General features: G+C 40.5%; 1 protein-coding gene across 1 annotated transcript in view; it reads right to left on the bottom strand.

Annotated features, from left to right (window-relative positions):
* The window catches only part of ABCD2 (ATP binding cassette subfamily D member 2), a 47,970-nt gene that overhangs the window by 16,196 nt on the left and 4,948 nt on the right, over window positions 1-26,826 (bottom strand). Inside the window, exons 3-6 of the mRNA XM_065627407.1 lie at window positions 24,357-24,478; window positions 21,330-21,498; window positions 18,194-18,288; window positions 16,688-16,833 (exon numbers count right to left, since the gene is read on the bottom strand). Of these exons, the coding sequence (XP_065483479.1) occupies window positions 16,688-16,833; window positions 18,194-18,288; window positions 21,330-21,498; window positions 24,357-24,478 (532 nt within the window). The remainder of the gene's footprint in view (window positions 1-16,687; window positions 16,834-18,193; window positions 18,289-21,329; window positions 21,499-24,356; window positions 24,479-26,826) is intronic.

Below are 26,826 nucleotides of genomic sequence, written 5' to 3'. Positions count from 1 at the left end.
GGAAGGTCTCAGACATGGTTTTCCTGACAGAGAAGCGTAACACTTAGCAGATTTCTTCCCTTCCCTTGGAGGTGTCTCTGCAGAAGGGGTGGATCTACTCATTGTTATTCTGAGGGTCCCTAAAATACAGCAGAGTAGTCTGAAGGAATTCATAATACAACAGATGTAGAATTACAGAACTAAAGCTGCAACATGAACTGAAAGTCACATTTAAGCCGGCATCAGACACATTGGTCTTAGTGCTGCAAACATCCATTGTGAATTGTCTGTACCCACCCATAGTTAAACTACTTTCTCCACCAGCTGGGTGAGGATGGCAGGGCAGGGGCTCTGAGCTGCTCGCAAATACTTGGTCACTTTCCTTCTGTGGGTGGGCACCCAGATGGAGCAAAACCAGAACCACAAGTCAAATGAAAGCATTGCTGCTCCTCTTTGCTCTTTGTTCCGCTTTGTGCTTACTGTGGGAAGGGTGCTGCTCTGGGCTGCTGCATGAACGCTAGCATCAAGTGCAGTGAGCCATTTACATTAATGGGGATATTGCAAAATCTCAACTCTAAAAATTATGTAACTTCATGAAGTAATGATTCGTTACATTTCCATAGTGCTCTCCATCTAAAATCCCAAAGGGCTTTACTTCTTACGTATGTAGAAATCACTTCACTCGCTTCAGAGTGCTGCCATCTCTGGGAGAAAAGACAGCAGCTCCACCTGGGCTCAGAAAACTTGTGATCAGGTTATGCATAAGACTTCGTAATTTAGGTGAAGCTGCAGGTAAGGGCAAGGAGGACAGAGTTACCTATCATACAATTTGTCTGGCATTTAATACCTTACTCTTGCGAAGCACGACTATGTAATGTAATGACTAACAGCTCTGAGATTTAACCTACAGCACAACTGGGAAGGCAATGCTCAAAAACACCGCGCCAGGACACTCGCTGCCATGCTGTTCCCTGAGTCACCAGCACCGCTCCCTGGTACAACTGGATTTTCCCTGTGGCCTCCCAGCTAAACACACCGGTACTACCAAGCACGCCTCTCCCCACCTAGTTTGTGAAAATGAAAGAAAAGTCCAGCCTGCAGTGGAATAGCAAACCCCAGCAATTACTGACTAAGTAGCAGAGAGGAAGAATGGCTTGTGGTTATGGGTCTGTCTGGGAGGTGGGAGAGCACGTTCTGCTGCCCCCATCCTATAGGAAGCCACTCCTGTCCCTGAGGGGACACTTCATCTTGCCTGGCATGAGATGTCCCGTTTGGGGCTCCAACTCTTGATAACAAAGAGAGGCATCCTTGTGATTGGTTTATCCCATTGATTTTAGGGAAGGGATGGATTGCCTCCAGAGCGTGTCTTCTCCCTCAGTGGGGGACAGAGCCCAGAAAACTTAGTTATCTAACTTCTAAAGTGCTAAAGTTAGGTGAGATCTCATCTAACTCATACTCTCATAATCTTATACTAAAACAGATTTCCCTGTCCGAAACTTGAAGACAATAACCGCCTTACCTAACATGGGTGCCACAAAGTCAAACACACTAAAACCTGTTAAACATCAGATGTTATTGTGATTGAGTTTACATGTGTGTGAAAGCTAGACATTAAGTAATAAGAAGTGTGGGTAACTGGATACAGCAACAGTGAAATTTTGGCTTTGCCAGTAAGCTCCTTGTTAAAATACTGTTTTCATTACATTTTTAGCAGTTCAAACAACAAAACAGTCTTTTTGTCCTGAATTAATACTCAACTTTAACTGAACATAATTGATTTCTGATGGAGTTTTTCCTTTCAGCCAGAGTGTCTGGGTCCCAGTCTCAAAGAAAGCACTCTTACGGACTCTGAAAGCAACTCCTCTGCTGTGCGGAGGTCACGTCTTTGACGGTAACAGCTCTGCAATTGTTTTCTTTCTTTCTCTGCTGTCTGAAATGAGATTTCTACACTGGTTTTGAGAGAGAGGATTTAAGATCAGTAATCCTTTTTTAAAAATCTTTGGTATCGAACCTCCAGAAACCTAATAAAACTTGCTGATTCTTGCCTGGTTTTCTGGAATTTCAAGGCACTCATTGGAAGAGATACTTTCAGTTCCCACAAACTGATCTTGTTTCAGTCAGTTTGATGGGTTTATTGCATCGCCAATTCCTGTTTGGTGCTCTTAGTGCTTCACTTTGCAGACGTGTAACTTCATTGAGCTAGTAACAAGCTGTTATCCCTTAGGCTCATGACTTCCCGCTTGCAGAGCAGCAGGCTTTAAAGACAGATGATATCAAGACTTGCTGCAATCTGAAGCCTGTGGTGTGGACAATTCCCCAGTGCCCTATTGACACGTGACGTTGTGTACAATGTTGGCAAAATATTAGAGAAATCACAGGGGGAGGAAGGGCAAGTGTTGCTGATGACATGGTCCCTTTATTGCAGTTAACTCTGGGGAGCGGGGAGGGAGCAGATGATACAAAACATATTGGAGTACATACCACTCATCTTCCCAAACAGAAGACTTACACACTGGAGCTGTTAGGCACAAAGAGAAAGGTACCATGCCAATTCCAAGGGACTGCAAATTAACACTGCACACTGCAGCCAGGCAGCACCAACATCTAGTAATTCACTGATGCCTTGAAGAGCAAAGCGCTTTACTGTCTTGGGTAGCAAGCTAAAGAAGATGGCTTGCTTAGATGTCAAGAAATTTCTGTTCCAAAGTCAGAACAAACCATATCCACTTTAAGCGTTTACAAATACTTTCTGAATGTATTCAAAAGTGTTTTCATCTTCCATGCAAAATAAAGTGTGCTGACAGAACTGATAACCTACTCTGACATCGTAAGAATGGAATGAAATAATGGAATATTTCAGTTGGAAGCGACCTACAAAGATCATCTAGTCCAACCGCCTGACCACTTCAGGGCTGACCAAAAGTTAGTGTGTTAAGGGCACTGTTCAAAACACCTTTTAAACACAGACAGGCTTGGGGCATCGACCACCTCCCTAGGAAGCCTGTTCCAGGGTTTGACCACCCTCTCAGTACAGAAATGCTTCCTAATGTCCAGTTTAGACCTCCCGTGGCACAGCTTTGAACCACTGCCGCGTGTCCTCTCACTGGGTACCAGGGAGAAGAGCTCAGCACCCCCTTCCCCACAGCCCCTCCTCAGGAAGCTGTAGAGAGCAATGGGGTCACTCCTCAGCCTCCTGTTCTCCAAACCAGACAAACACAGAGTCCTCAGCTGCTCCTCACAGGTCATTCCTTTCAGCCCTGTCACCGGCTCTGTTGTCCTCCTCTGGGCACATTCAAGGACCTGAACATCCTTCTTAAATTGTGGGGCCCAGAACTGCTCAAAGTACTGAAGGAGAAGCTGCACCAACTTATTTTAAAGAATTATAGCAACTAACCAATATGTACGTCAAGAGTTTATAAAGCAATCTCAATGACCAGAGTCTTAATTATAAGCAACTTGAATAACAAAGGGATGAAAAATATATCTTAATTAGGTGGCTGGTGTCAGAAGTTGAGTGAGATTTGTCCAACGTAAGTGCCCAAGGAACTGCTTCCAGGTACAGTCTGAAGCTCACCTCGCCTTCCTCGGCGCAGGCTGCGATCAACGCTTCCCCCATGGAAAGTAAAGTCTAAAAACACCCACATACATGGTGGTTTCCAGAATCACAAGCCACACGTGACTGAGCAATCAGGACCTGACTTGTCATTTGCTGTCCAAGTGTGTCTGCAGTTATTATTGCACTATTATTCTTACAGACATGCAAAGTTATGTGGGAAAAGCTTTATCTTCTAGAAAATTATGTGTAATGCAACTACAAACTCTTGACTGACCCATCTTTTAAGTTTCTGTCTCTGACAAGATGTCTCCCTAATATACCCAAGATGGAGAGAGAAAGGGGAACACTACACCTGCAATTCCCCATTTCAGATGAACTGCAGCTTGGATTTTCAAAGGAGATGGTTTCAAAGTGCAATCCAGAGTGCCTGCTTTGACATCTAAACCAAAATGTATCCCAAATTTAGGCACCTCTATTCAAGATGATGATACTGGAGCCCAAGCTCCAGACATGGATGTATCTTCCTAAGAAACCTGAAAAGATCTTAAGGCTGCACTGAAGAATCTCCCGTTCAGAAAGCCAAGGGCACAGCTCACACCTACAGATGTGCCCAATTGGTGTCTAATTCCCCAGAAGGTCCAGTATAGCATGGAATAGGAAAGCATCAATGAGGGGGTGTATGACAAGCTAACAGTTGGCAAATCTCTTCCAAGAATTGGGTTCAGACTAAGTTCTTCTCAGCTTGCAGGGCATCCAATTCCCATTTTTCTAGGGCAGTGTCCAGGCTAAGGAGGAGTCAAAGGGAGGGCACCTTATTATCCTCCCACTGAAGCAAGGAAACTGCTGCTAAAAGGCAGGAATCATGTGTCTGAAAAAAGAGTTATTGGAAAGAGCCTAATTCTATACTATACCAGTCAGAGCCGGCAGTTGGACGGAGGGAGACTTTAGTACCAGTTTTTGTGCCATATACGATTTATATTTTTTTTCCCAATACACTTTTATTTAAAATGCAGTAACTATCTTAATCCTTCAGTAGCATTGTAAAAACATATTAAAGGGGGTTCTAATCTTATTTAGGTGCCTGCTCTTAGAAGAGGGCTTGTTATAGATAAAGGGGTTTAATGTTTAGCTCTCAGTTTGGTACCTAAACTTGAGTAAGAGGTAGGAGTTCAGACACATATCTATATTTAGAGATTCCTATGGATTAACTCTAGGTGGCTCCCTTTACCTACTACACAAATATTTTGATAATTTTCCAAAAGCCCTAGATCTCTGCCTGACTATCTAGGGAATCCACCTATATTTAGACCTTTCCATCACCTTGCTGGCACCAAGATCCTCATTTTTAGGTGTTGTAATACCTCGGCTGGAATCACCTCAGCAGAACTCCAGCTCTTGCCACACTCCTGATTTAGGTCAATAGTAAAAAACCCACGGTTTTTCCACAGCAGCAAAGCTTGATCAACAGTGATGCTCAAGAAATACCAGCCTCCACTAAGTAAAGTGATCTGGATTCCCAGTAGTTCTTCGATGACATTAATAAAATAAACAGCAAAAAGCTAACGATGGCACCACCATGACAACTTTGAGAAAATAAAACGTCTTGAATGAATGTGAATTAAGTCATTTTTAAGTAGTGTTGTAACCACTGCTCTCACACAGAAGATGGTTATCAGCAAAGAGTTAAAAAATAATAAATAATATAAGATTCAGCAAAATGCTAAAAATGGAACAGGGTTAGTTTATTGCATTGTATCTGATTCAAAGGATTTTAGGACCAGGTAAAGTTTCAGCAACCCTTCTAAAGATATAAATAACTGATCTCTCTAAAATACCCTACAGTGAACTCTCCTCGCCGCTCATATAGAACTAGCCATGAACATCCTCTAAATATTTCAGACAGATCAGTTACCAGAGTGGAATGTAATCAGCTTATAGCCATTAACACAGCTAACAGGAAATGAAAAGCACAGTATGAAAGAATGAATTCTCAATGCATATAGTTAGAATCTGATATCGAAGGCTGAAAAAAAAAAAAAATCACACTAATCACTCTGTGGCTGTCTTTGCAAAGCAGCTATGCACATCTCTGCATGAAAATAATCTGGGACAAAATAATAACGAGAAAGGTAAAAGAAGCCTTTAATTTAAAACGCTATTCATGCTCAGGTATCATCTCATCTCATCTCACGATTTACTTATTCAACCAAGATCACTTACAATATAACTAGAACTGGTTAGATGGCATAAAAGTTTACAGTGAACAATTCACAAAATTATCCAGCTCAGTCTATTTGTATCTTATGATAGGCAGAGGCAACAGAAAGAACACAAAAATATATGTATAATTAAAAACAAAACCCAGACAATTGCTACAAAATACAAACAGCTAATGCAATCTGAAATAATTATACCTCCTGCAATGAATCAAATCAACCAGCCAGACAAATGAAGGAAAAAGACTCCTCTTTTCTTAAATATCCAATTGTTGCAGTCCCAGTCTTTTCATGTCTCTGGCAGTCCTGATGATAAAAGGATTATTTGGATGGATGATCACGAATATCAATGAATTGAAGAAATAACAGTGAGCTATTCTGGACAAGAGTCTAGCCTGCCAGTTCCACCAGGCGTACCCCAGCCTGAGAGGTGTTTCTAACCTGATCTAGGTGCTCCTGCTTCGGCGGGGTGATTGGACTAGATGATCTTTCGAGGTCCCTTCCAATCCCTAACATTCTGTGTCACACAACAAGAAAGGCAGTTTCCCTCTTTTAGAAAGATCCCAAATTATTCGTGGTTTTGCGGATGAGAAGTGACACCTTACTCCCCAGAGATGAGGAAGTGCAGACAGTGAAGCCTCTCGAGCAGACGCTGCTTTAGCTCTGGGTTTCTACAATGCTTAATTGTCCACAGCAACATTTTTTGCATGCACTGGGATAGGAGTATGCAAGTACTAGTAAAGCAATAGTGTGTCACCAGTGAGACACACCGCCCTGGTTCCCTCTCTAATCCTCTGAAACACCGCATTACACAGGACCGAACACAACAGCGCAGAATACAGAGATGCACCACGTACATGCAACGTTATCGTAGCCGTTGTATAAACGTTATAGGTACCCGAAGTGGCCACAAGGGAGCTGTAGTAATCTTTAGCAGAAACTAAAACTGATAGGGTATAATTAATGCAAAACCCTAGGTAGATAAACAAGTCTGCAAGAGCCTTTCCTCTTGGGAAAGACGCGCTCCCACCCAAGCCAGGCTAGTGCACACAGACTGAGCTGCAGAAAGGGACCCACCTGCTACGGGCTCCCACAAGAACATGACATAATGGCTTGAGAACAAAGAACTGAAAATCCACTGTTCTGGGGACTACTCAGCATTGTTTGCAGAAGAGATTCATCTCACCTAAATATTACTCATGCAAGTCTGAGACAGTCACCCCAGGGCCTCTTCGTGGTCACTGGAGTCCTCCAGTGAACTGGTACCTCCAGCAGGTCTCCTGTGTCTTAGACGTTTGTCCTAGGACACAAGACGAACAGCTGCAGCGGTCAGAACTGGAAAACTATTGTGAATCGAGGAGTTAGTGACCCAGGTAACAGCTGACCTGAGTGAGCACAGGGCTGTGCTCTACCCTGCTGGGCTGTGCTGCACACAGGAACTGGCCTTCAGGCCTGGGCTGTGCTGCACTTATCACTTGGCCACGGGATAAACTTTGCTGGCTAATCATAACAGAGGAGCCTGCAGGCAGCTCCCTCTTGGCATCGGCAACTACTCCACCTGTGCATCCTTGTCCTTATCTTGAAGTGAAACAGCATGTTCTCATGCTAACATCCTTTTGCTTGACAGCAGAAATGATAAATGGAATTGTTTACTTCTAAGAAAATCCTATCAGAGCGCTAAAGACCATAATGCCAACTAACCTTAATGTGGATGGGATCAGTGCAGCATGCAATGCTGTGACTAGAGGTCCACCTGATGCCACACAATGCTGAGTTCCTAGCATCTGATGGTACATAAATGCCACAAAGATAATGAAGGGACTGAAGAAGGCTGAGAGAGCTGGGACTGTGCAGCCTGGAGAAAAGGTGGCTCAGGGGGATCTCATCAATGTACATAAATACCTGAAGGGAGGGTGCAGAGAAGCTGGAGCCCGGCTCTTCTCAGCAATGCCCAGCGACAGGACCAGAGGCCACGGGCACAAACTGAAACACGAGGTTCCCTCTGAACACCAGGAAACACTATTTCACTGTGAGGGTGACCGAGCACTGGCACAGGTTGCCCAGGGAGGTTGTGAGGTCTCCATCCTTGTAGATACTCAAAAGCCATCTGGACACAGTCCTGGGCAACCAGCTCTAGGTGACCTGCTTGAGCAGGGGGTTGGACCAGATGACCTCCAGAGGTCCCTTCCAACCTCAACCATTCCATGTTCTTGTGATTACCCATGCTATCAATTTACTCCTTATCTCTAATTAAAGGAATTTTAATTAACGCATTACAGAGTTCAAAAACCTTTCTCACTGGGATTGACAATGACCACGTTCATGGGTGCACTGCAACAGTGAATCACGCTCCTGAGGCAGACAGTTCGCTCAGTGCGAAGCTCACACAAGGACGTCTTAACTTTTAGCTGCCTAAATGAACACAGATAAATTCTACCTTTGGTGCATGAGTTGACAAGTTTACTGTTTTAATCTGTCAGGGGTGGGGGCTGAACACTTGTACACAAAAATAGCTAATAGTCTTCTCTCTGGAAGGCTGGTAGTTATTAGTGAACACTGCATTGTCTCCGAGAAATGCAGAATGGAACCACCATGCTGAATAAAATTTCCATTTACCTTGGAAACCACAGTGGGAGGAGGGACAGGAGTCTAGAGTGTGCAGACCATGGAGAGGCTGAAGAGGGCTGAAGGCCTCATTCACCTTGGAGCTAGGACACAGTCTAGAGCCCAGGACACAGGGGCAGGCAAAAGGCAGAGCCTTTAGCACATGGGAAGGACCACCACCTTCTCCTCAAGAGGGAGGTGTTGGCTACGTCTATTATGTGGATATTTTAAAGCACAGGACACTGTAATGAGAGTTTCTGATTGAAAACTATAGTAAGAAGGCGGAGAAAGGACTTCTTCTCAGGGAAGATGACACAGTTGCTACTGGAGCTTTCAGCTGTCCTTCCCTGACAAAAGCATCCTTTCTGTCTTTTCATGTCAAGTGTTTTATGTCAGGCTTTCCCAGTCCTTCTCAGTGTTATGTTGCCAAGTTGCTTCTCATAATTTGATATGCATAAGGCACTTGAAGCATGTTTTTTGACATTCCTAGGTAAAATACTATTGAAATAGTAAACATTTGCCATGCTGTTCATCTGTCAAAGATCCTTTGTTGCACAGTTGCAACGTGGGGCATTAATCTGGAGGCAACTGCCCAAGCTGGACACAGGAATGGCACTTCTCTGCAGAAACTAGGTCATGTAAATGCAGCCACCAGATTACTCTCTGTCATGCAAGTTTGTCCATACCACTGCTAACCGAGTGACCTCGGTTAACCTGTAGGTGAACTTGTTTCCCTGGTACTTCTATCAAAACTAAATTTTAAAGACAAGTGATCTCTCTGTCTGAGCAAAGTGAACCTAGCACAGATTAAATAAATTGTCAGTTGCTTTGCTGAATGGGTCCTATAAATACCAGCCAAGTAATCTCTTTAGTGACTTCACATTTATAAAACATTCGTCAAGCTTAATCCGACAATGTACTTTAAAAGAATTTCAAAGCCTAGTTTTCCCAGCTTTTAAATGAAATTCCATAAACAGGCACATATATGGATGCCTGGAAAGGTGGTACAGGCAACCTGTAATGGTGCTGAATGAGAATTTTTGATATTTAAAATCCCATCAAAAGAAGAAAGTGAAGGGTGGAAGCATGGCAAGCTCATGCCGGCAAGAACACGATATCCAAAATATGTGATGAAACACAGAGCAGGCAATTGCCAGATATCCTAGTAGAAATCATCCTGCAACTGGGAGTCCTCACAGACAAAAACTTAGCTCCTCTGTAACATGGAGGAAAACAACTCAAAAGAATGTAAATGGAGCAAATTCTGCATATTAGTGACACTCACTTTTGTGCAGGAGCCAAAACAATATTTGTGCTTAGTACTGAAACAATATTCAAAATAAGAGGGAAGCTGCTTTGATTACAAGAATGGATTTCACCTTTTAGTTGCATACATACCATGGTATTTAATCAGCCATGCAACTGACAGCACTTTATACCTCTGTGTATCTGTGACTTGGTAGGAATGCAATGAGTTACTGAACGGATCTTAATCCTCTGAATGTTCTTTTATGGATCACAAATAAAAAGGACTTGGCTTGCGCCAAGTGACCACATTGTGCTTTAAGTGAGCCACCTCCATGAGTCTGGAGAATGAAGTTTCTCCATCCATATATACAGAAGGCAGTAATAACAGCATCTGCTTCAGCTGGAAAGACTCTCAGTAGATAAGAGACAATACTCAAATCCCTGTATCAAATCAAGGCTGGACTTTCCTACTGATTCAAACTGGTCAACAGCTGTATTCAGTGTGCTACTGCCTTCTGTGCTCCAGACAACTGCCCACTAGGAAAAGCACTTGTCTCCATATGGAGTAAAAGTTGAGTACGTATCAACACAACTCAATTCCTCACCCATGGTTAGTGTTCCTGGTATCTCCCATAGCCAGACCTTGCTCCAGACAGGCCCCCAGTCTGAAGGGACTGAGACACCAAAACCCTAGAGAACGCTGAAGTCCTTCACAAACACCAGTTCAGCTGCGGACTTTAAGACCAGTGTTGGATTTATGTAAATACATTGAAAATCTAAACTACACCCCAATGCAGCAAGCTGACTAGAAGCTTCAGCCTGGGATTTCTGCAACACTTTGCTTAATAACAGAAAAGACTTTTAAGCTGTGCTTTAATTAGCTGACTCTGTGTCTGGCTGGTAAGGAAGGCACGTTGCACGGCTTGAGAGGGAGCAGAAGTTAATCCATAAAGCCATTTTCCACCTCTGACTATTAGCACAGGTGAATATTGTTCACAATGTGCTACCAAAAGGCACTGCCATTACTTGTGATCGGTCAGCACACAGACCTAACTAAAGACCTTCAAACTTTACAGCTGTGCGTGAGCCTTCAGCAGAAACAGAGAGGTCTCCCAGTGATCCTGGCAGCCAAAGCTTCAGCTGATCCACAGGGCAGCAAGAACTTTTCTGTTCAAGGTGAGACAAGGCAGGACTTCCTTCAATCAGGAAGGAGAAGGGCAAGCATTTCTATACAAGCCCTAGTAAAATGAAATGGGAAAAGCTGTGCCCTGGCTGAGGGATAGCCTAACGAACCTCTCAGATGCAAGGCCGCAGTTCTTAATGAACAGCAGAATACTGACTAAACCTGTCTTGACTCATCTCAAAAAAGAGAAGACGACACAAAAGTAGCAGCAAATTTGTTAAAGAAAGCTTCTACCAGAATAGTATGCATAACTGAAGAACGTTATGTTTCGTGTAAACACTATCTGCCACAGACCTTTTTCTCATCTCTCAGATAAGTGGTGAACTTTGGAAATAAACATATTTGAAAGGAGCTCCACGAACTTGATAACAGTAAGTATGACAAACAGATGCAGTGTGCAAGGGAGTAGATATCTGTATGGCATGACATGAACTGATGGCAAAGTACTGAAGGAACAAGGCGATGTGGCCGTGTACTATCACCAAAATGCTGAAGGGCAACGACCATTGCCAGTGCGGTGTTGGCATACGCAGAGTACGGTTTAACACCAGCTGGCCCAACTAAAGGGATCAAAGTTAAAGACAGAGCAGCATGAGCTGACAAGAAATCAGCATGTGCAAAATACAACATAGCACAGAGACACGTGAGCCAGTCTAAATGAGCTGAGGCAACAGAACTCACGCAGGCGTATTTGCACAGCACTTCACTTGGGGTACTTTTCTAACAGACCAAACGCTAAAGAGGATGTAGTCCAATACAGAAGAACCATATATATGCGTACTATATAGGCACATACTTTCATACATAATATAGGGTATTTGAAAGTGAATCCAAAAATTTTGCAAGACTAAATTGTTTAGGTAATGAAGAATTGCCTTAGGAAACAATAATATTTTAATGACAGTGGCCACTACCTATGTGCTTAAGATAACTTTTGAATCATGCTATAATCTTCAAAGTTTCATGTGCTTATAATGTAAAAATTACTTTTATTTTATCACTTTATTGTTTATGTCACTTAGAACCAAAATATTCTTGCTTGGTTTCATCCACATGATAAATATCCTTGGACTACTTGAGGCAAATCACATCAGACATTTGGATTACTCAATAGAGCTAAAGAGAGGAAATACATCTTCCTAGCTGATGCAATTTTGTTTAGTAGCCAAGGACATTTTTAGAATATAGAAGGAAAAACACCAGACAAGAAAAGACTTGCAAAGGAACCCCAGATAAAACATCAGAAATAAAGCAGACATATGCAAAACGAAACAGCTTAGGAGGACCAGAAAAATCTTTAAACTGTTATGTCCCATACTGTCCTACCATTAATAAGAACGCAGCAAGATATAGGTCTATAAATCTTAAATGATGAAGAACAAACAACATGTGATACTGGTGCCTCTTCGGTTGCCTTCACTTTAGCATCTGACAAGCCTAGTGTCAAAGGAAAGAAATATTAGAGGTCTACTTGAATGAGCAATAGAAAGGGAGAGAGAATACAGAGTTGGTCTGTCACTGTGACCGCTGAGAAAGTGGTCAGGGTTGGTCTTCTACCAGAATGGCACACAGAATTATGGAGAAACTATGCATATTACTGGAGAAACACGCCCCTCTCACAAAAATACCCAAATTGCAGTAGAAGCAAGCTGGAGAGGTAAAACAGTAACAATGGACACGGACAAAGAAGTGTAGTGGATTAAGAACTACTCTGAGCTCTACGAATGTGAATCAGTGAATCAATCCTCAAGAAAGACAGAGAAAATGTTGATGGACCTTTTAGGTACATGCTGTGCTAGGAAGACTGGAGAGTGGTGACAGAAGGTTATGGAACCAGCAAGGACTGCAGGAGACACTCCTTGATGCAGATAAGACAATAAGACACAGCTGGCAGAAAATGATTAATAATTTATATGAATAACCCAGTGGTGATTACAGCTTTACGGTGCAGAGACATTCAGGAATATTCCTGTGGTGTTGTCAAGGTAACCTGCAAGTTATGTAGGTGTGCAGCTCTGCTGGTGTTTATATCAGACGAGGGGGAACTAAGGAAATGAGAGCCAACATGTACAGAATCTGTGTTTCCTTACAACTGAAAAAGCTGAGGCATTTAGTTGGAGAGCAAAAAGAGCTCGAGTAAATGTGAGGAGAAATTGTACACTGGAGTTCACTCATTCCACAGAGATGAAGTCTCCTCCCGTGGTTAAGACCAATAGAGTAGGAATAGGGCAGAGTCTGGAGAAATCAGGCTACCTTCAGATACACTGCTAATATACTATCAAAGGACAGACCGCTTCTTTAATTCCCTAAGTGCTACACATACATCCTGTGGTCACATCTTTAGCATTGGTACTCATGCTACCCACTACATATTTTTGTAAATTATTATTTAAAATTATGTTTCTGAATTGTGATTTGAATTTACCAACTAGAGCACCCACAAGCATTTATCTTTTCATTCATGCTGCCTTCTTGACCGGTTAATTAAAAGAGGAACGCAAAGAGGTGGCTAATGCAATTGAATTTTACTTTGCAAAAGAGGGACAGAGAAGAGGGACAGAGAAGTAGAAGGAGGGGTAAGAACACACACTCTGACAGTTCCAATGAGATGCGACAACTTGTTGATCTGTGACCAGTTCCTAGCACTGATCCATCCTAGAAAACAAGCTGCTTTTGGCACCGATATGATGCTGGACTGCTTAAAGCCTCCCTCTCTTCTGCCCACCCTCCTCTTTTACAGGCCTGTCACAGCAGCAGAGCCACACTCGCAGAAATCCCTGCGCTTCTCTCTCCCTGCCTCCAAAAAGGGCAGTTTGTCCCACCAGCATCCACCAGAACTGTGACTGATTAAAGACAAATTCTGCACGGCCTGGCCTTATATAAGGGGAGAAAAAAAATCTGACGATTCACAGAAGTAAAACCTAAAAAAAGCAGCATAATGATGCTAAGCAATCTAAAAATACAAAAAGATAGGGAATCTTAAGGGTCTGTTTTAAAACCTACAGACTGCAAAGTAAAGCTAACTACAAAGCGTTTGCAGTGCTGACGAAATTTGGAGTATACAATGAGATAATGCACTTTTTAATAAATCATACTTTTGCATGCCGCTTTTGAACTCAGCAAAGACACACAATTTCCCATGCATTTCTGGAATACTATGCTGGAACATTACAAACAGAGACGAAAAAAATAATCTTTTCAGTGAGCTTCTATTTACTGTGAAGTATTTCGTTACATAGTAGTCACTGTATTCTCCACCATCCCCTGTGTGGAGATGAGGTTCCTACATTTGACTCACAGAGGGCTGATGCAGAATTAAATTCAGCCACAGGAGTAAGCTCTTGCCAGGCTCAATGGTAACTGTGTCCACTCCATCTCCCATGTTCTTAGACCAGAGATGTAATGTATACACTTAAACACAACGATATAATTCCAATTTACTGTTCTGACAGACATCCACCAACTCAAGAGCCTTTTGCTATACTACAGTTTTCACCTACCCACCAAACGAAAGACTGAGGTAGGCTGAATCTCGGTGATACTGTTCTACCACCTCCCAAATCCTCTCAGTCCAGAACACAAATTTTCTCTAAAGTTATACTGAAATATATGCATGATGAAATGTAGGCAGGGCGCTATCTCTTCCAGTCTGCAGTTTTAGAATTAATGTCTAAAAAAATAAACAGAAGCTAATCCTGAACAAGCAGCAATTCACACGGGGTTAATAAGCAAAATAGTTGAACCAGCAGGACCTTCCAAAACAAGCTGCTTTAATTTCAGGACTTCAGAACAATTTATAAACCGCTACAGAAATTCTAAATGTATTCTAGAGCCAGGGATAGACAAAAAACCCAACTGAATGTATAATTTATTTAGGCCATAAATAAATGAATGGTTAATAGACTCAGAAATGGAATGGAAGCAGGAAAAAAAATAAAGTCTGGACCACACAAGGCAATCCACACAAAAGCCCTAAAAACCCAGCAGATGTGTTGCAAATATGGTCCAGAAATGTATAAACTTCCATTTAAAACTTAATCTCCTTCAAGTTATTCTTGGTGCCTCAGATATTCATCTAAGACTCTGTAAGCCCAAAGAACAAATACACTGAGCAAAAAAGCAACTCAGGATCTTCAAAGACATCCTAACAAATCTGACTGATCACTGTCCTATACCAACCCCTTCAGCCACATTCACTTACAAATCCCTACAAGACTCAGCCTCACAGTCCCTTTCCAAATACAAGACACTTACGAGTGACAGGCCATGCTTCTGAGTCTACAGAACCCACAATGACACAGCTGAACTGTCCCCCAAAGTGGACTTCAGAATCTTCAGCCACAACCCAGGTGCAGCACTCTTGCAGAAGAGCCCTCTCTGTCACTCACTGCTGCCCCATTTACCAGCCACAGAGCCAAGCCATGGCAATGTCACTTAGGTGTTCCAAAGACACCATAGTGGCACCCTTTCTCGTGGTGGATGCTATTAGGACGGACTGCGGACGAGTGGTACATTCAGGGTACACTGCAAAGGTTGTATGTCAGTCCCTACGTGGCTTCAGTCACAGAGGGCTGCAAAGATGCTGCTTGAATCTCAGTTTCTGACCAAAAGTTTTGAAATGTCCCAAAGTAGAGAGGTCTGCTGGACAAACTCCCCGAGCACTGCAAAGTTAGGGGAAACAGCTAACAAAGAACAATGTTCATGGAAATGAAACCCCAGCAGATGTGATTCAATTCCTTCAAGCAGCACCCTCGCAAATCTGCCTGAATGCAATGTGAGTCCGTTTGCCTTCACAGAAAAAAGGCGACATCAGTAAAGGGGAAGAGCTGTGGGCAAGCCAGCCTCAGATGTTGATCTGAGAAGGGGCTGGGATCACACCGGGGACAGAAGTGGCTGAAATTCAAAATTTTGTGCAAGAAAAAAAAATCAGAATAGCTTTTGCCGTGCCTAAAAATGAAATTGATTTTAAGAATGTCCTGCACAAAGGGAATTCTGAAACATTGTTTTGAAAAACATTTAATAAACCCTTTTGCTCCAAATGCCTGAATGAAACCCTTGAGTGGCTCAGAAAAATTACAATGGCTAGCAATAAATTATAAATATATTTGAAATAATTACAGATAAATGTTCTTTGTTACCTTTACCTGCAGCAAGTAAAAGCTACTCATCAGTTAATATTTTCCATTCAGCTTAATAGCTTGTACCTTTTAAACATGACTACAGACTGTACCATGAACACTTCTTTTGCCCATGGGAAGAAATGAACTACAGAAAGCAATCAAAGATTCTCAGTGTTTGATTTTGCTTTTGCAAAACAACCTAGTTAGAAATCTCTAAGGAGATATTCGAGAATCAATTGCATTAAATTATGTTCTGAGAGTCCAACAGCAAGTCAGAATAAAAACAAAGCACAAAAAAAACATGTTTCCCTTAGTGAAATGAGCACATATTGTTAAAAAGGCAATTTGCATTTAATAGTGGATTGGATTCTGGTCTTGTGTAAAATTTGAAGTTTTGAAAATTATTTTGAGTAAATCAACATTTAGGAACCAAAACACTCTCAGTTGTTTTGATCTTTGGTTTTAAAGTGAAATTAGAATTAAGATCTATCAGGTCTATTTCAAAAATTTTTTAGATAATAGTCTGTTCCCATGATCCCAACCATCTGGGACTTGAGCCATCAGGGGAGCACATCACAAGGGTGTGTGAGCCCTTTCCAGTGACTGAAGATTTACATCACCAACAAGAAGGGATCTTTTTTTTTTTAGCACTCTCCACACAGCTGAAGTTGTGCTTACCACCTTTTAACTTGGCTGTACATATCACAGATTAAAAATGAGAGAAGCAGGGTCAAAATTCATGTAACCAGAAAAAAGGCATCACCTTGAGCAAAACACATACCTTTGTGGTATATAAAACATGTGCTGTGGAGGGGGTTTATAGAGAACTCCTCCATACACGGGCCACAAACCACTTAAAATTCTGAAGAGTGAACTCTTTCCACAGCCATTGGGTCCAGTGATTAAAAGATTCATCCCCTCCTCAACCTACAATAGCAATGAAAATGCAAAGATGTTACTACGCAGTATATATGGCACAGACAGCCTAAGACCCCTACGGGGAGTTACATGAGCATTTATATCAAATTATCAACCCATCACATTGATTACTTGCACATACTTATGCAACTATACTGAAAACAGTGGCATTAGATGTAATATGTGGGCTGAAATAATCAAAATAATTTCTATAATGTCTGAGTACTTCTACAAACTACACTGATTATATCACAATGTCAATATACCACAGTAAAAATAAATTATTCTAATGCAGATTGGGTCCAAAGGTGTTAACGACACACAGAGCAGTGTTACACCCATCAGAGATATTAATTTAAGCTATGGGAGCCCGATCGAATTATTTGGAGAATTTACTTCACATTGCCCTTTCCCACTTAATTACCAGTGTTATTTTGGCCATGATGCACTTGGTTTTATTCATTTGAATATTACCCTGTGTATATATGAGTGTATACTTATGCATAATCACAATGTCATTGTCTATGCTTTATACAAATATATTGACTATGTTATATTTTCTATTATTTTTGTCTCTTGAGCCAAATGAATAACTATAACTGTCTCCTTGACCATAAAAGTGTGATTTTACAAATCTGAAATTCCTATACTGAAGCCATTGCAAATTTCACTATAGCTAGGACCCTGTCCTCCTAGTTGCTAATTCCTAGGCCAATAGAGGTGACAAGAGGAACACACTGCTTTAACTAAATTAAAGAACCTGCTGGAATTATTCATGTTAGTGCTCTGATAACTTCAACTATTTTTAAAAATAACAACATCTGCACTGGAACATAAGATCAGGATATATTTGGGAGTAATTCAATAAACATCATCCATTAAAACTGTGAGCACGTACCAAGTGGTATCTGGAACAGCTTTTTAAACACAAGTTTTTACTGAAGAAAGACTGCACAGTTGGCCCTGTGAACTGTGCCATCAACTGTCCGTACTACTCTTTGTGGTAATCAAGCAAAACCACAGACTCAATTTTTACAGTGTTGCTGTGAATTCAGACATTGAAATGAGCCTATGTGAGCAAAGCATCCCAATTTCATTGCAATTAAGATGGATGCAGACCTCCCATATACACATTTGAAAATCTCAGCTCCGTTTTTCACCTGGCAACAGCACCAGAAATCCTCTCTTCTCTTTATTTGAGCAGGATAAACTACATATGTCTGCCTCTATTGAGCTACTATGCCTACCTTTCTGGACTTCCCCTTTTATCCATATGCTCCTCCAAGTACTTAACATAAGGTACATGAATTCTGTGCTGCTTATGTTAATGTGATGGCAACTATCAGAAGATTCTTGCATATCATCTTACTTTGAAGTTTAGTCCGGAAACCACCACATCGCCATTCGGAGTAATAATAGGAACATCTTCACAAATAATTCCATGTTCAACATCAATAACTTTTCCTAGGGAAAAAAAAAAAAAAAGTTTGTGAAACCTTTCACTGGTATCTATGCCACAGTCTCTGTGCATGGCTGAGAGTTTCAAACAACTTTTTAATGTGCTCCAGGTTGCCCTAGTGGAAAATCTGCATAACAAACCTTAGCTAGTCCCAAAGACGCTATCAGCAGTCGCCAAGAGTGTGCAATGAATCGCAAATTTGATCATAAATATAACTCACAATATGCGTCATAACTATATAATGCAGTATAAATACATGTTTATTCACGTCCAACCTATATTTACTGCATTTTCTTTTAAATAGGTGGTCAATATCAACCAGTAAAACAGTTCAAGGACAGCCTTAGCCACAGGCAGACCAGTTTACCTTCTCTTGAGGATTTCTTTAGAAAATGGAATCTGCTTTCACTACCAGCTCTGAAACTCTGACCCCAGTTCTGTCTCCTCCAGCAACGAGAGCAAAGAAGAAAACATTTAATGGCTTGGTTCCATCTCTTTGCGAAACCACAGACACTGTAAACGTGTCTTGTAAGTATTTGTGGAAACCCATATAACATAATTCACTCCAGTAGCAACACTTACTCTTTGGATTTCTGGCAAATTTAAATATACAATCTCAATCGGACACTTGGATACTCCGTATCACAAGAATTTAGAAATAAATTCTTCTGGAAACAATAAAAAAATGAAATCAACTCTAGCTTCTCAGTTGCCTGTTAATGGGCTTCTCTAACAGAACCCAAAGAGCTGGGCTTCTAGAGAAATACCAGAAGTTACTTTTACAGACAAGATGCAAAGGAAAGAGATTTATCTTCGTATTAGAAGGCTGCTTATTTTATATTTTAGACTAATCTGAACAAAGAAAAATGGAACAAAGGAAAAGCTGAGTTTATTATAAAAGGATTTGGTAGCATTTCCTTCAGTTCAGGTTAGTTTTACGTTTTCCATTAAGAGTCTCTTTGTTCAATTGCTTCTGACTTTGCCAAACTGTAACAACCTGGGCAAAAATTTCTGTGCTATGTATCAGCCCAAGTATTCTTCTTTTCCTAAAATAAGTTTTAAATAAAACAGTTCCGTGGTGTCCAGCATGAGATTACAGAAAATGAAAGTGGTTTGCTGTTAAAAAAAAAAAAAAGATTGCAGCCTTCTCATCACACTCTGCTGCCTCCAGACTCTTACAAATGCACCTGAAATGCAACTGGCAGATCAGCCATGTCAGGCATGTGGGTTTTGATGGGTTCACAAAAATACTAACAAATTTGTCCAAGACATACTTTTGTGAAAAAGGGCCATACTGGTCACTCCAATCACAGGAATACTTGTGAAGGACTTGGCATTAATCTGATTATGTCTCCACAGAAAATATCCAAGAAATTCTGAAATTTTTTCAGGTTTTTTGAAGCACTTGGATACAGTGGAGAAATTCTAGTTAAAATAAATCTATGATAAAAAATAGTAATCTAAGCAAGTAATAAGTAAACTTAATTCACATTTCCTAAATTTGCAGTGTTTGATGGCAACTTTAGCATGCTTTAAAAGCATATTTATATGTAATCAGAAATACAATTTGACAGTATTTGCACAAGATGCACAAAATTCAATTTCAACTTTAAAATTCTGAATTATTAGATACACTATGTATAAGGCAATATTATTATCTGCTAAAAATAGTTTTAATATTTTCACAATGCTCTTACCGACAACAGTAAACACAAAGCACAAACCAGACATCCCTTATTTACATAAACTTATATTGGATGATTCAAAAGGAAACAAGTAGTACGTGTTCAAGGGGCCTTTCGGGAAGCTGAATATTAAGGTTTTTCCTTTTTAACAATGCAGACACACATACATCTGTGAGCACATGTGCTTTTATCCATACACAAATCCACTCTGCAGGGATTTCTGAAGTATCAAGACCAAAAGAAAGGAGGAAAAACAGTATTACAATGGGACTTGTCATAAAAAGTGTGGAGCCTGTGGCCTAGTTTCTTCTGGCCTGAATTCCATTCAAGTTCTTGCGCACAATGTTTGGTATTGGCAAACTGCCTCTGAGAGCCTACAAGCCCTCAGGAGCCAGGCCCGCGACTTAGCAGGAATTCAGGCTGGTTGAAATGTGTTACTGTAGTGGAATGACATCTTGGGAAAAGGCTGCAGAGAACACAGGAGTGGGGTGTAAGTTTACTAGACCAAAAGGGAACGTGAATAGCATGCTTTCATATGCGAGCTGTATGTGCTTTTGTTTTTAAAACACAGTTATCTAAAAAGAGCCCCAAAATCCCTTGTTGCTCCAGGAACTACAAACATTTTCTCTTGCACGTAACAAAATCTAACAGCTATAAAAATGCCATTGCTTTTAATGTCAGCCAAATATTGCCAAGATCTACAAGATTAAGACATCAGCTATTTCCACAGCTATCCACCACGCTACATCAGACTGTTTGTTATGAAGAATCTTGTCGGCAGATCTTTGAGAAATCCGTGCCGAAGGGCAGCACTGTTGAAATTGGTGAAAGAAGATATTTCATAATGAGCACTGCAGTACCTTCAACTCTAGCGAGGTTTAAGTTTTCAGAGGCCAAAGGGAGGGAATGAGGCTTTTCAATAGCACAGAGAAGCAGAAGGGTTCTGCTGGGAAAACTGGGAAACTATTGAACCAGACCATCTTCCCCTCCTACCCCAAACAAAATAATGTGGTGTTTGAAGATGAAAATGTTAGTGTCTCAGTTTTCTGAAAAAATTAAGTGTCTAAGGACAGCAGGCACTGTCTGTGTAAGAATAATAGTACCACAACAAATAACAGTATCATTGAAATGCCTTTTTCATCGAAAGTTTTCAGAGAAAACATCTGATCAATTTTGTGTATTAGAAAAGCACTGCATAAGCCCAGAGTTACAAAATAGCATTAAAATGGAAGGCATCATGGTCTCTGGGGTATTAGGGCTGAGAGGCTCATTTGCTGTAGAAAAAAAAGCCTCTGTTCACCTCCTGTCCCACTGAACTGGCCCCACAGACAGGGGAATACATACAAATATGAATTAATTACCTTTGATTTCTAAGGGCCCATCAATGTGTAATTCTGCTTTATCTTCATTCTTGCTGCTGTTTTCAGACCCTTGAATAACAGCAGTTCTCTTGTAGATGCCTCTCTTCACCTCATCAAAGACCGAAAACATGTTGTGGACACGGGCGGTGTAGCCTGCTAGCTCAGTAACCTGAGGAACAACAAATGCCTCATTTCAGTTAGACTTCATAATTCTACAAAACAAATGGCTGGCCAAAGATTCAGGAAAAACATTCCCAGCTATTCTGAGTCAGTGCTTCTCGCATGTTACTCTGGAAGGATCTTGATGCATCTTTCGATGCCTGTCAATTTTCATTCCCTGAGATTCTGTGCTAACCCATATGCCACCCACAGCTCCTACCAGCCAGCAGAGAGCATCGGAGGGGGACAGATTTCAGACAGTGTAAGCCGTGACAGCTCCAGTAAATGAGGAGGTTGCAGGGACTGCTCTTTTCTCTAGATCAGTAGAGTCTTCAACTGGCAGAGAATAACTATTAGCAAATCTGAAAATAGAGAGCCTATCATACCAAATGAAACCTCTGCATTTGCCAGCAAAATAAAGGTCCACAGAAGTCAGAAAAATTGTCATCTATAATTATTTATGCTTATGTCTCTGTATTCCTGAAACCTCCTGTGGGAAAGGTGTGCTTTTCTGTGTAAAACAGGCAGCACTAGGGCATCCTAATCTAAAATATGGTACAAGAAAGAAATGACTCTTCTGTCACTGCATGCTAGAGTACCAGAGCCAAATCTGAGACCTTAGATTAGAACTGGGCATTTTTAAGGTGGTGAGGTCTCTTAAAAGGCTTTCTCCTTTTTGGGGGAGCTCTTTTGTCACAATTTCCAACTGGTAAAGACACAAAAAACCTATCTCTGGACCTAGTAACTTCCTTTTCATGGGCAACAACACCACCAAAAGCTCCCAAAGAACGGACTCCATCTGCTGGCAGCAAAGAATTAAGCCCAGGCATCTTATAAATTTATTCTTAGATGGCTTTAAAGGGATGATTTTTTATACTAAATGCAGAGAGCAAGACAAGAATAACAAGAAAATGAGTTCAAGATTACAAAATCACTAGCTTGCTGTCGTTAAACACATACACCCCGTGACTGAGCTCATCTGCTATGGCCGTACATAATTCCAATATAAAATCCTCTATAAATTTCACTACTTGTGCCAGATTCAGAAGTGAGTGCTTGTTCTAGCCACGTGGCCATCACTCCATGGAGGTTAACAAGTACACAATGTCTCAAAAAACTCAATTTAAAAAGAGTAATCACTCAACATTTCAACTCCACCAGCTGTACTTTGCTTTGCGCTTCTGGTAATGGCATTAACAGCTGTGAAAATCACTGGGCTAACAGCACTTGGGGCAGCAGGTAGCACACAGGAGCTGTAACCTCATTCTTCACACTGGAGTCTTTCTAACAACTTCAGCAGGAGCTGGTGCCAGGATTGAGCGCTCCGCACAGCGTCGGCAGTGGCATCTGATTGACAGAATCCCGCATGTGATGAACGAAACTTGTACCAACAGAAGAAACACAACTTTTAGTAAGCTACTGAACCATGACCCTACAAACTCACCTTGTCAAAACACGAAATACCACCATCTAAACTATTGACCTACAAAGAAGAGTTGAGTCCACCTCATCTGCATGGTGAATTACACTGACTAGAAGGAGATCACTTTGGTGGAACTTCACTAATACTTGAAGTACACTGTACTTCTTTGGAAATTGCCTGAATTATGAAATGGGAATGACAATGTGGTTAAAGTACCACAGTGCCTCTTCAAGAGAAGTATAAATATAAAATTAAAATGGAAATTCATAGAACCAATCTTTGATCTCATGCTGTCTCAATTAAAATCTCAGCATGTTATAAACCAAGCGAGTTTGTTCAGTTGTTCCTACTATTTTGTGGGTACTTTAGTTTCCAGAAAAATAAAACCACAATTTTTTTAAGTCCCCAAGTACATTATATAGATGATTTAAATGTTGAAAATAAAATTACATCAGTGTTATCTGGCAGTATCTTTAGAGCAGAGGCCAAGCAGGGGAACAGCTAAAGCAGCATAGGTTAGGATCACAGCCCATTGGAAGAACTCCTTCTGAGAAAACACAGACTTTGGCTTTGTCAGAGTCCATATCTGAAGGTGCCAAACTACTCCTCCTCCAATTTACAAAGCTGTAGCTATTACGGCTGGATTCCAAGTAATGGAATCCATAGTCTTTGATTATTTCCCTAGCTAATGTGTGCCTCCTCACACCGCACTGGGAAAGGGGGCCCTCACCAAAAGGATGAGCATAAACCAATTAAACGAATGCAGAACCAACATTCAGAAGGAAATCTTGAGAATAACAGCGCTGCCTCACTTTCCTTTAGCTTAACAGCCAGCACCTAGAGCCCAACTTCACTGGAATTTGGGTAAAAACCTGGAACAACATCTCTGATATTCCAGATGAACATCCTGTACTTCCAGACTATCTGCTGTCTCAAGGTGGATTTTTTTTCCTGCTAAAATTTCTCTACTTTGCAAAATTACTTACAATTTAAGAAGCACACAAGATACTGAAAAGAGCTCTACAGTTTAGGCTGCCAGGAAATAAGTATTCAATTCTCCTTGTATTTTATAGAAAACATGACAATTCCAACAGAAGAGTCCAGAACACTAGAGAGAGACAACGTGAATTCAGGTTTGTGCTCCAAAGACAGGAGGAATTTGAACCTTTATCACTCACATTCCTGGAAGTTCTATTGCTCTCTGGTGGCACCTGAACACAGGTATAAAAATGAAATCTACATGTTGCACCATACTGGCAGTTGTGCACTTTAGACTCTTTTTGGACTTAGCTCTAAAGATCAACCTATCAGTTCAAAGACCTCTTTGGACTTAGTTGCAATAGAATTTGCCTTAAAAAATTACTTTTTTTTTGTTACATTTTACATTAAATGTAAAGTCAGGGGTTTTTTTTTATTTTGTTTTGTTGATGACTGATATACAGTACCTCTTTATATGAAGACATAATCCTTTCAATAGCATCTGCTGCAGAGATCAACAGGTTTCGTGATGTAGTAAAAGCTTCTGTTCTTTCACTAACCATTGCCTGTTTCTGGCCATCTTCCATTTCTAAAAGTAAAAAAGTTTTCTGTTAAAACACTCTTCTGAAAATTACCTCTATAATTAAATTATTATTAGAATGTTAACCATTCTACATCAGCTTTTAAATTAAGAAAAAGTTAACTCTACAAAGACAACTGTTCGAAAATAATTGGTGAATGTAACTAGCATAGATAGCTTGGTAACGAAGAGTAAGTGGGAGTACACAGAATTCATCTTCGTATGCAAAACATCCTATTCTTTTATACTACTTGTCTACATAGGAAATTTTCCTTTTAATATATCATTATTCAACCTATTTTTTCAAAATATGAAAAAAGCGAAACCTAAGCAATTATCTGAAACAGATAGTATTTTTACTACTTTTGCAATTATCCATTTTCAGCCTTCCTTATTTATTGACTTCATGTAAAATGAAACATTCATATTGCAGGAAATTTAGCAACATGATTATGTTTCTAAAAGAAAGCAACAGGCTCTTTTATTATCAAAGGCATGGTTTAAGTAGGATACCTCTCTCTCACAACAGTTTCTCTTCATCTGACCCCAGAACAAAGCTGTGATGCTTTGTTTATGACACTGCATCCTACTGGCAAAAAAATCCTTTTTCCAAGGAAAGGAGTTGTCTCGTAAGAACATGTCAGCAGCAACAAGCAAGGAGAAAACAGCAGCAGAAATTACAGAAGATAGACGATAAATAGATACGCCTATATTTAACATATCTACATATGCTCCTGCTACCATGTGGCCTACACATTTATACAGCATATTCAACATGCAATGTTTGCTTCCTGAAGCAATCAAGATTTTAAAAGTGGCTGAATATTTTAAGACTGAATGTTGTTTCAGTGTTAATAACTGCCTCTACAGAAAAGAAGACAACAATGTGTAGTAAACCACTCTTAAGGATTTTTCACGTACAAGATTTAGAATGAAAGGTCTCAAGGGTTTTCTGCATCACATAACTTGATATATATCTTTATATACCGCTTAAGTCTGCTGCAGAACTGGGTCTGGATATTATTTTTTTTCTTAAGTTCATAAAGTTTTTTTAAAGATTCTTTTTTAAGCTGAGTTGCTGCCAGGCATCAGGCTAGGCAGGATAACAGGTGGATCTAGTGTGGCAACTCCTGGATTAGCAATTGTTATTGACAACCTGTGTGATGTTTGCACAGTGCTTATAGCCAAGAAAATCTAGGAGGATTCCCCTGCAGATGTGATGCGACTGTAAATGTAATGGGCTAGGTCAAACAATGCAAGAGTACAGCAAACAATAGTTTTTTTATTGGTAACTGTCCCACCTTCCTGACAAGACCAGATTCTAGAAACCCAGTGTCTAGAAATCTACATGTAGTACCAAAGCCAGATGTATCTTTCTGTCTTTATTAGTTAAATCTAAATGCTATTTGGTTTCAATTTACACATCCATAAAGGTATCCCTGCATAACTACATCTGAATCACTGAAATACACTATGGATAATTTAGGAAAATCTTTTAAAAATTCTTATATCATATTTTTGTGTATATATACATATATACACAGCATCTATATGTTACTCTTTCTGTCCTCAGATGTTTTTAATAACAATTTTAATTAACTGAGATTCACGTTCAAATTTTTTAGTTTAAATTATAAACATCAGTACACTGTCAACTGGTTGTATGTAATCTAGCCACCTAGGACATGAGAGGTATGCTTTTATTAAAAAAAAAAAAAAAAAAAAAAAAAAGACAGAAAGCATCTTGCAAAGGGAGGGATTACAAAATGCTTGCTCACGTAGTCGTCATTTATTTTAAAAAGTCGTTTCCACTCCAGGAAAAATAAACTGACGGGATAGAGAGAATTCAGTTAATCATCAGTAAAAACTAAATTGAAAATTGTTTCTTCTCTTCTTGGGATTATGGCCCATGCAGCTCACGCTGTGTAGAACCACCAAAATGAAATCCCTGAGGAATGAGGTATGGTTTAACTACACTAGGGCAGCGTTCCTCCTGTGTGCAAACGCAGGATTTCCCCACAGCTGGTTCCAGCACCCAGGCCAGCTCAGCCGGCCGGAGCTGGGAGACCCCCACAAACCGCTGCGACACTCATTTCAGGCATACTTTTAATGTTAAAAATTAAAATTATATAGAATTTATGAGCATTTCACCATTCCAAAACACAAGCTCCTATGTCACATGCCTAACCCGCCAGGATTACTTTCCTTGAACTTGTCGTCAAAAACATCTTTCATATGGCTGGGCCTCCTCTGTTTGAAGAAGTGGTGCATTGTAACAGGGCAGACAGGCTGTCTCTGTTCCACACACATTTCCCTTTTCGTCTTCATTTATGTCATTGATAGTCATACTTCTTTTA

The sequence above is a fragment of the Caloenas nicobarica genome, chromosome 1 (genome assembly GCF_036013445.1).
Source record: "Caloenas nicobarica isolate bCalNic1 chromosome 1, bCalNic1.hap1, whole genome shotgun sequence".
Classification (NCBI taxonomy): Eukaryota; Metazoa; Chordata; class Aves; order Columbiformes; family Columbidae; genus Caloenas; species Caloenas nicobarica.
This window is presented reverse-complemented; position numbering and strand designations above follow the sequence as displayed.